At 41.0% G+C, this 12719-nt stretch overlaps 1 protein-coding gene across 2 annotated transcripts in view; it reads right to left on the bottom strand.

The window, feature by feature from the left end:
• Positions 1-12719, bottom strand: part of DAB1 (Dab, reelin signal transducer, homolog 1 (Drosophila)) — a 105304-nt gene that overhangs the window by 13317 nt on the left and 79268 nt on the right. Inside the window, exons 8-9 of one of the 2 annotated variants that reach the window (XM_010149387.1) lie at positions 12135-12200; positions 7368-7427 (exon numbers count right to left, since the gene is read on the bottom strand). In XM_010149387.1, the coding sequence (XP_010147689.1) occupies positions 7368-7427; positions 12135-12200 (126 nt within the window). The remainder of the gene's footprint in view (positions 1-7367; positions 7428-12134; positions 12201-12719) is intronic. The other variant, XM_010149388.1, reaches the window with a different exon arrangement.

Raw genomic sequence — 12719 nt, 5'->3', positions numbered from 1 at the left:
CCCCCAAGACCTGTGTATTTCTGTATTTAACAACACAGGATAAAAGTGAATGAATCTGCAAAAATTTACAACAGCTTCTCCCCAAATTGTTGCACAATGCATACAGCACCTTCCCTAGAACTGTATTCCCTTTAATTTGTAAATAAACACCAAACTGTGCAACAAATATCATTTAACGCATAGTGATACAGACTAGGTAAAGCTACAAACTTCACTACTCAGAAAGCAGATTGTGTGTAAATAAATGTTTTAGCAAATTACTACGAGCTGCAGGGCTCTGAGCAAATCAAAATCTTGTCAATCAATACAACGTGCAGCTGTCAACTTAATATACCAGCAGCCATCAGATAAAATCTCCATCAGTCGTATTGCATAAAAGACAGAAATTCACTGTATGTAACAGAACTTGAGCCCAGAATCGATGAGCTAGAGTTATGGTTCAGCTACACTCTCTTTTCTCCACTTTGGAGAACATCACAAGGGACAGAATATGACCCCAGCAAATGTATAGGAATCCAGGTAAGTTTAGGAATGCAAATACACTTGAATCCATTAAACATCTGACCTAAGAGGCTGTGTAATTGCAAGAAGCCACCAAAATGTTTCTGTAGCCCAAATTCTGTTACGAAAAGTACAAATCTAAACTCTCATACGAACACCCATGTCACCTATCCAACACAATAACTGTGTCACCAGGGCAAAACACCTGTGGCTCATTTGCTTCCTTATTTCTTGCTCTTTGCACAGGACAGACAGAGAGAGAATGAGGAAATCTGATTATGCGCTGTCCTGCTGGATTACAGCTTTCCCATGCTATGGGATTATGCTCCAAAATCCTAAAGGCTTGCACTAGGAAGTAAAGTAAACTCAATGCTTAAATAGCATAGAATCATTCTGCTGGAGGTACATGATTTAGGATCACATTTAGGAATGGGAAGCCTGCTAGCAGGACAACTCCTATGGATTAAAAAGAGCCCAAGATGAGGCCCACAATATCAATATGACATAAAAGAACAGTGAATGAGGACATTATATTCTCATCTGTGAAACGGTATTCCTAGACTATGAAAAACTGCTATTTGACATGTTAGATACAGAAATATGGATTGACTGAAACCAGAATTTTGCGAATGGGAAGCCTGCTAGCAGGACAACTCCTATGGATTAAAAAGAGCCCAAGATGAGGCCCACAATATCAATATGACATAAAAGAACAGTGAATGAGGACATTATATTCTCATCTGTGAAACGGTATTCCTAGACTATGAAAAACTGCTATTTGACATGTTAGATACAGAAATATGGATTGACTGAAACCAGAATTTTGCATGGGCATATTTGCAATGTTCAAACTATCCAGATTAAGATTCATCATCTTCAACAGTCTATACATTAGCAATCAATTAATTCTAACATTTAACACTCCAGATTCTTGGAAATTAGACTCTGAATTACAGTTAGCAGCTTTTTGAATGCTCTTGCTCTACCTGGCATTGCAAGAACAACTTTTCAAGACTCAGTTGCAGTATCCCTAACTTTAAGCTCAGGTGCTAAGACCTACCTAAGCCATGTATACAACACACATGAAGCAACCTCATCACTTCATGCTATAATCTGGGAAGACTAGAGAGGAAGACCTGGTTTCTGCTTCCTCTGCCATTAAAAATTTTATTACAGAGTAAAACATGAAATATCTCCAGAAAAGAAAGCTTAAAAAAATTTTTAAAAAAGGGAAAAAGTGATAGGAAGTCAAACAAAAAAATACAAAGCCAGTTTTAGTTATCACAGCACTTGATCAAGGAACTAACATCCCACCAAGTACAACAGCCACCAGTTGATGGTTGTGGTCTCTGTGAAACATCCCTGACAGTGGCTAGTTCCCCTCCTTGGAAATGAGCCACCGGGCTTTGAGCCACGTCTCAAACCCAGCCTTGCGCCTCAGCTCAGAAGTAATTAAATCACAGATAATGACAGACTTTGATTGGTAACACACATACCTAACACGAAGTCCAAACAAAATAGAAGTGTGAGCTACCTGCCCAAACCTGCCCCACGGAGTCAAGGATTTGCCTCTCTTGGATCAGCCAGACCTGACTGAATGTGGGACCCTTCTGCAATGCCAGCAGCTCCCTCCTAACCCCAAAGAAAGGAAAAAAAACCACAGACACAAGTATTTAAGACACAACAGCGCAGTGTGAGCAACATCGCTGGAGATGACCCAGCATCACCCGTCCCGATTGTCCAGGCGATAACCCGGTGCAGGCGCTGCAGGCCGCAGAGGCGACGGTGCCCACAGCAGACGGAAACATAAGGCTGATGTGCGGAGAGGCTGTTACAATAAGGGCCTCCTGCTACATCACAAGTCTTGCTCGTGAAGACATGTACGTGACAACAACATCTCACCTTCAGGGCTGAGCTGTGCACGGTGCTAAACGTTTCTGTTACAAGCCAGCAGTCGTATCAGCGTTAATACTGGTATTACATCAAAAGGCAAGCTGAGAGGAGGAGTACACGAAGCAAAGGTGTTTCTCCAGCGCTGCACAAAATCTTCTCAGAGTAGTTAGTGCAACGTCTATGCTACAGATACTGGTATGTATACCCACTTCTCTGAAAAAATAGCAATGGCCCGCTAAAACATCAGATCAACTCATGCTACCAAGACATTATTGCAACAAACTAATTTTCAAGCTTTGCAACAACTAGCTGTGTCTGTTAAAAAGGCGGCTCCCACACCGTGATGTTCAACTTTGTACACGGGGTTTAATTGAGTGTAACTACGTCAGGGCATTTGAACACAGGTGTCCCTTTAGCGAAAGTAAGTAAAAACGGAGGGCTTTGCAGGCACAGATGGTCAGAGACAGGGTCTGTGCTCTCTCTCTCTTCTCATGTCTGAAAGTTTGATCCTGAAAGCCTGATTGTGGAGGCTGAAGTCGATGTCACCAGTCTGCAAGTTGTTTCTGTAAAGCCACTGATGCAAACTTTGGGAAAAGCCAGTTAGAAAGCCCTTCTCTAGACTAAGCGTTACAGAAAGAATTCACTTTGTAAAGGATGCTCAGAGTTACCTGGAAAGATGCTTTGGACAACTTTACTGCCAGACACTTTGGTATGCCCTTACTCCAGGGACCGACTTTCCGCACGCACTGGTGAAGCCCAGGGCTGGCCATGCCTTCCACATGACCCCAGGCACACTTCCCCTCACACAAGACCTGAACAAATCAAACCTGCAAATGGCACTGCAATCCCAGCCAGAATTAAAGCTGAGCTTCCCCAAACGCAGCTCCCCAGCCTGGGCGGAAGGGTCAGGCAGCCCTTACGGCCTCTAGTCTGAGCCTGCTCAGGTCCAGCCCCATCTGCTCCCCTCACGCCTTGCCCCTAAGGCAGCCAAATTGCTCCCTGTCCATTCCACCTTGTTTGTTAATATTTTTCCACGTAGTTGGTACTAGCCAGATGACTGCCTGCACTGTAAGGCATCAGCTATAATGCCTGGAATCTTTACGCAGCAGCAAGACGAGTTGTTTGAAAGCCTTCATAAAATTGTAAGCAGATAGTTCAGACATTCTGATGAAAAGTGAAGGTTTTATTGTGATGTGACTGACAGTCTCTGTGAAGAGTATTTACAGTCTGACTCTTATTACTAAAAACACCATGACAGGTAGAACTTGACGTGGATGTATAATGGGGAGACGATGGGAAATTATGACAAAAAGAGCTCATTAAACATTTCACTTTTTTAGAACAGATAATTTCACATACAGAGCCACAATCTCTAAGTGGACCGTGTACCACTTAACACAGGCTCTTCGGGGTAAGCTTGTTTTCTTTGTCTGGCTTGATGTCTATTCTCAGTGAAGGGAGAATAGGAGAATTGGTCTAAGGAAGGAGCAGAGATAAAATAGGAATGCATAAAAGAAGTGTGAGTTGATAGGGAGGAAGGGAGAGGTACTGGGAGGATGCTGGGTATTGTGAAAAGAGCGTGCGTCGAGCTGAGCTTTACGCCTGGCAGAGGAAATCTACAGGAGAGCGGGATTTGCTGGGAAGGGATGCAGCAAAAAGACAGGGAAATAAATACAAGAATTATATTGAGTAAGCAGTCTTTTCATCCCAACGTCAGAGAAGTGACTTGGCGACCAGCCACCACTCATGACTGAGTTCAGTGGGTACGTTTGAATTCCGAGATCCAAGACTCACTCCTTTCTGCCTCATTTGCACCGTATTTACGTTACTTGGTATCAGAGATCATGGGGAGTCACACTATGAAGTACTTTGACACCTTGTGACAAATGACAGCACAGTACTGTGTAAGTACATCAGCTGTCTGAGTGGATGTACCATGCTGGATACTTCTGCTTCATGGCATTACCAGGAAGATGCTTCATCCCTTCAGCCACCACGGCATCCCATACGCACTGAGAAAATACTTGCCCAAATGCTTCCGATTTCTTAGGAAGTTATATCTCCTTGATATAAAATCAGTATGAATTACACTTCCCAATTTCAGAGCCACCTTTGAAAAAAGGATTCTGGCTTTTAGTTTTCTACTGTGGTAGACCTCAGCCCACCTAAGCCTAACTATTTACAAGTTATCACAGTGCAAGTCACTGAAGCTCCTCTGCAGCCATCAAAGAATGATGTCCAGATGTACATTTATTTCCACCCTGGAGGGACACCTCATGCAGACAGGAGGAATTTCCCCGTGAAGTGCCTGTTTTCACTGGGTACAGAGAGTCAAAGGTGGAGAGCACCTAGATGACTCCTTCAGTATCCCTCACTTTCAAGTGCAAAGACCAGGGATAACTTGACTGAGAACACACCAGAGGAAAAGAATCCTAAGATGGAAAATCAATCTCAGTCCAGAAGAAATGGTCAAATCAGTTTGAACTTGAGTAAAACTTGCTGCATTTTTATTGTGTTGCATTTATTACCAGGAGAGAGAATTCATGGTGCCTGAAACCTATTAGGAGCTACAAAAAAGTTTCTTTCTTTATTCATCCATTATGAAATTAATGAAAGCAAGATCTCCTAATAAAGAAAGTGTCCTTAAATGTTTAAACCAGGTAGATGAGCTAGATTATTTGCCCTGAGATTGAATTTTAGAGGTTTATATAATAATGACAGCTATAAATTGAAAAAAAAATTATGGCAAGTGTCTCAATGACAGAGAGTCTCAGATGTGGAAGGGTGAGCAATAAATCAGATGGGCAGTGGAATATTAAATTGCTAATTTTAAGAGCTATTGCTGCCTTTTTTTTTAATACATACTAATAAAAAGGTGAAACAAAATCTCAGCTACATATTTCTTCCTCTTCTCTTTTTCTTCATAAATTAAAGAACATAACTTGTTTGGTGAAAAAGCTCTAAATTTAACCATGAAATAGCAAAAAAAAAAAAAAAGTCTGCAACCAGCTTCATGGAGATGACAGATTAAATATATTTGATGATTACAGAGTAGGTTCCACATGCCCTATATCTCACAGTCATGCTCTTTACCAGGACAGTCTAATACCAAAGTGTCTGCAGATATGATTGCAAGTGTACTGTACATCCAGTCATACTGCAACGACCTAAATTACAGACTATGCCCAGAGTAAATCTGAAACATTGCTGAAGGAATAATAAAGAAGTTGCAGAAAATTGTAACATTGAACTATAGGAGAAATGAGTGAAAAATCTACAGCTATTCCATGCCCACAGATACCTTAATTAGTTATGCAACGTGAGTTATTTTACTAGATTTTCCCAGGCAACACAATGCTGCCTCCCTCCTCCTCTGGGCTTATCATGAAATATTTATGGCGAGTTTTGTTTGTTTGTGCAAACCACAGAAGTGTCACAATTCAGGGCCCCCATCTTGCCCCTCCCCAGCATTTATCTTTTTTATTCGGCATCCTGGGCTCAGCCCAAGCTGTGCAATTTGCCACATCCTTACGTGAAAGGAGCCTCTCATTCTCGCTCTTGAATACAGGCCTTTTTCCCATGCATACAGCACACTGAAATTCCTGACCTTTGTTTTTTTCCATTCTCACATAAACCCTCAGCAATACTAATTTTCCATGTAAGCAATGCAATCAAACAATCTCTTTTAAGGTATTTACAGCACAAATTTATATTAAACCGTATAACTTGCCCTTCAGCAAATGCACGTCTTGTTGCTAAGGCATCTGTCATTCCACTTCTCTCAACCACTTGCTACCATTCCTTATACCTGCTGGGGATATGTTTCACCTCCTCAAAATGCTAATATGCAGGAAGGGAATGGTGCCATTTGGATATAACAGCATATTACCCTATTTTTTAATAGTCTACTGACCATGCAAGGCACAGGACAGAAATAATTAAGGTGACCCTTAGCCTCTTGTATACTTAGAGTAATAATACGTATCCGGAGGAAATCTCCTTGTGCAGATTACAGCTGACAAAATCCAGGAGAGCAATGCAATGCACAGAGAAAAAGTTCTGCTGCTCAGGAATTTGTTGAGTGAGGTCTTTTTGCATAATTAATCTTGATGCAGTTCCTTTCACAGTTTCCTGCAGCTGTTTAAACTAATGGCAATTACATGTCTATGTGCCGTACAACTCTACAGCCTGCACTAAGCTACCACAGAAGTTGGTTTTATTGGGAAAAATAATTGCTTTTCTATAGTGTATGCCAGGTTGGATTTTGATGTAACTTGTTTGGTTTTGGTGGGGTTTTTTTTCCCCCAAACGACAGAAGAGTAAATCTAATGCCAATTCCAATTTTTTGGGTAACATTTGATATGAACTTCTTTATGAAATCTTTACTTATCAGCACCCTGTATTCATCAGGAAGTCTTCTGAGACATTATAGCCACAGAAAAGCACCATAAAGGTCACAATGTTCTAACATACCTTTTCCTAATGCTACCTCTCTCGACCTCCACTCTGTCCAGACCTTGCCTCCCCCGCTGTCCTAACTAAACCAAGCTGCAGGGAGCACAATATATCAAATACGGCTGTGATGGAGCACATGGGAGAAAATGCAGCTCATGCTCACCCAGAGAAATAAGCCTGTACAGCACTGGGTAATAGAGAAACCCTTCCAATCCAGACAGCAAGAATTCATGCATTAACGTGCAAAGGGCTCACTGCTGACTCTTAACCACAGGTAACACATTTATAAATGGTGACTTTCACAGGAACGAGTCAGAAAAGACAGAACGGAAATCTAAGTAATGAACGGGATGGATATAAGTGACATGACAATCCCGGTTACTCTCAACCAACCTATAACACATCACTGATAAAATCCCCATCACAAGGAACGTACCAAACGTTGCATACAACAACAAAAACCACAGAAGCTAAGAAACAGACCTTCTTTACTGCATATGAACAGGGAAGATACTTACACTTACAGGTTGACTTTTTGGCACATCATAAACACCTTCCTTCTTTTGGCTGGTAGGAACCTGCAATAGCAAACGAAAACTAAGGTCATTACCCACATAGGTTTGATGAAGAATTGAAATCTGCAACTGATACTTCAGTACAAGGAAAGCATTTAATGCTAATGAAATCAAGGATGGCTCCCTTTTCATTCAAGCAGTAACATTAAGGGAGACAATACTGAAGAAATAAAACATCTATCTGATTTTTTTAAATCCTGAAGCCGAGTAGTGTTCAGAAACAAGATTTTCATTCTCAGTTAAGTTCAGTAGCATTAAGTCCAGGTGCATTTGGGTATCATTCCTACTTAAATGGTTCTTGTTTTCACTTCACTTGGGGGTTATAAGATGCACGTGTAAGTCATGATCAGGTCAGCATGTCACCCTCCTCCATGGCAGAGATCCAGAGATCTGAGAGAAAGAGATGTTTGGCCTATGGCATTCAATTTTTTCCTTCCAATTCATTTAATAATCTAAAGTCAAGTCGTAGCATGTACCCCTGCAGTGAGGGGGCCCTGTCGCTGCTCTAAGCGATGTTTGGTTACTGTTCTGCAATTTTAGTAAAGAATAACCAGCCTGACAGGGGCTGAGGCTGCACAGCCACCCACGGAGCCCGGGAGCTGAAGTCAACAGCCTCGCCTGGACAGAGGATGACGGACTTAAAAACTTTGGGAGAGTCTTTTGTTGAGTCAAGAGTCATGATTTACACCTTGGGCATTTATAGCCTACTCATGTAAATTCATTCACTCTTTGTGTGCCTAAGGACTGTTGGTTTATATATTTATAATTTGTGAGTGTTTTTCTTTTCCTTCCTAGAAGCACCGAACATCTACTGTAAAGGACACGAGCAAAAAGAACAGTAGAAACCTGCTCCAAGTAACTCAGTGCTGCTTTTCCACTGAGCAAGGGCATTCAGCATAAGGTTACATTTCAGACATTAATGAAACTTCACAGGTTAACAGGAGAAATTATACTTCAGATATGAAAAAATTATTACCTTTTTGGTTTTTTTTAAGACAATAAATATAGAATCATAGAATGGTTTGGGTTGAAAGGGACCTTAAAGATCATCCAGTTCCAACCCCCCTGCCATGGGCAGGGACACCTTCCACTAGACCAGGTTGCTCCAAGCCTCGTCCAGCCTGGACTTGAAGACCAGACTATACATCTTACAGTTCTGATATTACAGTAGGACTGGTTTCAGGGAAGCTGAAGGAATGTTACTTATTCATTGAGATGTGCTATCGTTTCTTATTCTGCATAACATATCAAAAACTCTACTGTTCACACATTCTCTTGCCCATGTTTAAGCATCAAAGTTTTCACAGGAAGCCATGCATCTCTGACTTGGTGCACACTGCGGAGGTTTGTCAAGAGCATGAGCCCAGAACCCTCACAGAAACTGAACAAGTTTTTTAAAAGATCGCTTCTACTCCTATCCCATGAATGACCTGATTGCCGTGCTTTTCTTAAGGCACTGGCCACTGCCACCAACACCACCTATCCTATTAGGTATGTGAAACTGCTAAGAGTGAAATGATTTAATTTCATGGAAATAACAGTCTGTAAAGAGAGAGAGCATTAAGTGACAGTGTAAGAACAGCAACAAAGAACGGGCTATTTAATGTCACTGGAAAGCTTAGTCTTTGTAAAAAGAGGAGAAATGTAGTAAGGTAAAATATTTATAAACTATCATCAGGGTGTATTTTTCTTTTTTCTCTGGAAAGTTTCCCCCTTCAGTCGTTCTCTTCCTCCTTCCAACTTTTCCATGAAGTCATCCCAATTTGCACATTCCTATCCTTACTGTGGAATGAGCATTTCCCTGCACTATCTATCCCTTCTTTTTTACTCCAGCTTGTAATCATATTGGACAAAAGCTCCTGACTTCTAACATCAAGACAGAGAAACTTTTCTGAAAGACGTTTCTCCATCCCAAGTCGATACCGCCTGTTTTTACTTACCATGTATCATCAGGCTTTTTTGCAGCGCTACTTAGACTGAGCCTCTGCAACGGATTTCTCCTGTTTTTTCTTTGATTAGCAATATCAGCAAAGAGGTACCAGCACGATTGCTGCTGACAGCTCTAGCTCTGTGACAGGCTGTGAACTATTTTGACGTCCTTGCATCTTACCAGCAACACAAGCACGGCAACTCAGAAACCCCCATCTCAGATTGTCAACTCCTGATGGAGCAGAATTTGCCTCTCTGTAGAGACTAATGCTGCTACACACACAATACAAAACCACACAACCAAATCCCATCCCCACTTTGCTACCATAAAGCAAGAGATGCCATTAAGAAATGTGACGCAAGGTGAGAGGATTGGTACATGCTTAGTGATCAAATGCCTGCGTAACTAACAGATTAGAGCAACTTATATAGACAGGCAACATTAAAAGAGCAGACACAGACAGTTTTGGGGGTAATGTATCAAAGAAAGGTGACAGAGAAAGAATGCTTAAGAAGGAAATTGTGACTTCTACTATGTTAAAAAGAAAGAGAAATTGTCACTTTCGGCACATATCTTCTATCTTCAGTTACCCATTGGGCAGTAATATTTTCCATCAAGGGAAAAATGAACTCTGCCTACCAGCCCTTGGTTGAAAAACCAGAGCAGGGCCAGAAGAAAGATTTGGTGAGGCTGAAGTGAGGCTGCATGAGGTTATTGAGCAGACAGATGTTTACCGAGGTATAGTATAGGGAAGGTTTTGAAGTAACTAACAGAAGCTGATACCAATTTGCATCAAACTAAAAAAACCCACCAAACTAAAAAAACCCACCAAAGAAACCCAAAATGGAAAATAGGACCTTTTCTATTTTCCTTTTTAATAATAGTCTGGATGGTGCTGAGATCATCAAGATCTTGTAAGAGAAACAATTTTGCTAGTGATCTGAGCGCAAGATCTGAGCTGTGGGAACCCGGAGTTAGAGCAAGCCAAGAGCTCAAGAACTCCGTGGGAACTAGGAGGCTTGTGGCTGTGGGCATGTCTATGATAGTGATACTTCAGCATCTGCCAGTCACCATAGATCACAGAAAAAGTCTCAAAGCTCCCTAATCTCAGCATTTACTGTACTGAAGGTATTGCCTGTAGTAAGTAGAGAGAAGGACAATGCTAGACTGCATACACTGAGAACACGATATATTATGTATCACAAATATGTTCTGTGCATCACCGTGGGAGAAAAAACTTCATCCCATCCAGACACTGGTCAGGTGAAGCCTTGAGCAATTCTCAATTAATTTACAGGACTGTAACAGCAGGGCCTGGAGATGAGGCAAGACCTCACTATCTACTTATCATCTTACTTCCATTCTACGAAAATGTCGAGAGAGTTCTCCTGTTCTTTAGGCCAGGACACAGTTCCTACTTCTTCCCTACCCACCAGAGTTTGCTCTAAGATCTCCAAACACTGGGAGCATTGACCTCATTTTGCTTGTTTCCACCAGCACTTCTCTATAACGTCACTAAAAGCTCGGCACTTCAATGAACAACAATCAGATTTTTTGTCTGAATGTAGCTGTCATCGGATTTTTTGTTTCTAGCATAAAACTGACAACTAGAGTAGTAATTTTTTAACAGATTACTTTCCTGAAAATACTGAAACTTTCAACACTATGCAGTAGGAACTTTTCGACCTTAAGCATACTCTCACCTTGAGAGCTCTGCACATCTTGGTCTAGAGAGGCAGAAAGATGCCTGTTCTAGTCTGTGTGGCAGGGTGCCAGGAAATCAACAGCTAAATGAATCTCACTTTAATTAGATGGGGTCTGTAAGATGGTTATTTTCTAATGTTTAACTTGCATTTCCCTTTCCCACTTAGCTTCTTTCTATTTTGACTTACAGCTACTCTACCCTTTCATTTTTTCTATTATCTACCTATCTGTTCTCATTACTTAAAAAAATACCTTTCCTTTTGTTCTACCCTCACTACTGTCTACCTTAGAAAAGCTTTTCCTATTACCAGATCAACCTCTAGTACAGCTAGATGAAATGCTTAATCACCGCTTGAATTTCCTTCCCCTCCATACCAATTACAATTTTCTTACAGCATACAGAGATTTCTGTCCACCTCCACATTTGCCTCTAGTCTGTGATACAAAATGAACTACACTGTATTCTAATAAACCCTGTACTGATCCCTCCAGGACAAATCAAATGACAAAAGATTATTTTACGTTGCTTTCAGTACGATTTTTTGTCAGTGTGAAGAAAGCCACCTTGGGCTCTAACACAACACATGCACTTCGAAAATATTTACCCCAGTCTTGGGGGGATATCTACTGAGAGCTCTTGGGTTTCGCCCAGTCATTTCTGTGGTTAGCCAAAAAGAAGGGCAGTGCCATCAAAATGTCTTTCTAAGAATTGCTTGGGTGGCCTGCTCTCTCCCAGATCTCAGCATCCATTTCTTCGAATAAGTGCAAAAACTTTCAAAAAATTAACAGGGGAAAAAAAGAAAGCGCATGTACTACCATTTATCACCTTAAATGGTGTACTCAGAAGTTTAACTTCATAAATTGACAAAGTTAATAAAATTTGCAGAAGCCGAAATGACAAAACAACACAAAAATCACACTGAGACCAGCAGATTATTCATGTCATGTCATCCGAATGAAATGCCAGACATTTTTGTGATGAATGAAAACTAATAGAAGTGAGCTACATGTGAGATGGACTTTACTAAATGCTTGCAATCGTTGCCATGAAAAGACCGAAGTTAGCGGTTTTATACCTGATAAATGTTTTCTTCCGTTTCAGGCTCACGGATTGGCTCGTGTCCAGCCTCAAACACAATGTACTATTACACCAGCCGCCAGAGAGGAAAAGTCAAAGATGAAACAGAAGGGAAAAAGGCCATTTGGAATTCCACGTAAAAACACAGGCAGGCATTAAAGAAACAAGTTCAAAGTACAGGCTGGCAGCAGGACAACCGGTTTGTTGGAAAGCACAGAATAAGGTTGTTTCATATTTCATAAACCGGCAATGAACAGACCTAAATCTCCTCTAATGATCATTAGAGCAACTTCCTAATTCTTTCTCACTAGGGAGACTGCCTGTGGCACAATATTAATTTTCTGAAGTCAACGTGAATTTTGCCTCTTTTACATAATGGCAATTATTTCCACATATATTTATTATCTATGAATTAAAAAAAGCTAAAGCCAAACTGGAAGATTAGGCTGGTGCTCATGGAAGAGGCCACATGCCAAAAGGCTGTCACAACACTTTTCATTTGCCCGTTCTGGCTTTATTGTGAAGAGCACGAAGTAAAACCCCTGACATTATAAAAGCTGAATAGTAATTTAGGGCATTCTAA

Source organism: Eurypyga helias, unplaced genomic scaffold (genome assembly GCF_000690775.1).
Source record: "Eurypyga helias isolate BGI_N326 unplaced genomic scaffold, ASM69077v1 scaffold11203, whole genome shotgun sequence".
In the NCBI taxonomy this organism is placed as follows: domain Eukaryota; kingdom Metazoa; phylum Chordata; class Aves; order Eurypygiformes; family Eurypygidae; genus Eurypyga; species Eurypyga helias.
The sequence above is the reverse complement of the archived record's forward strand: the minus strand, read 5'-3'. Positions and strand labels throughout refer to the sequence as shown.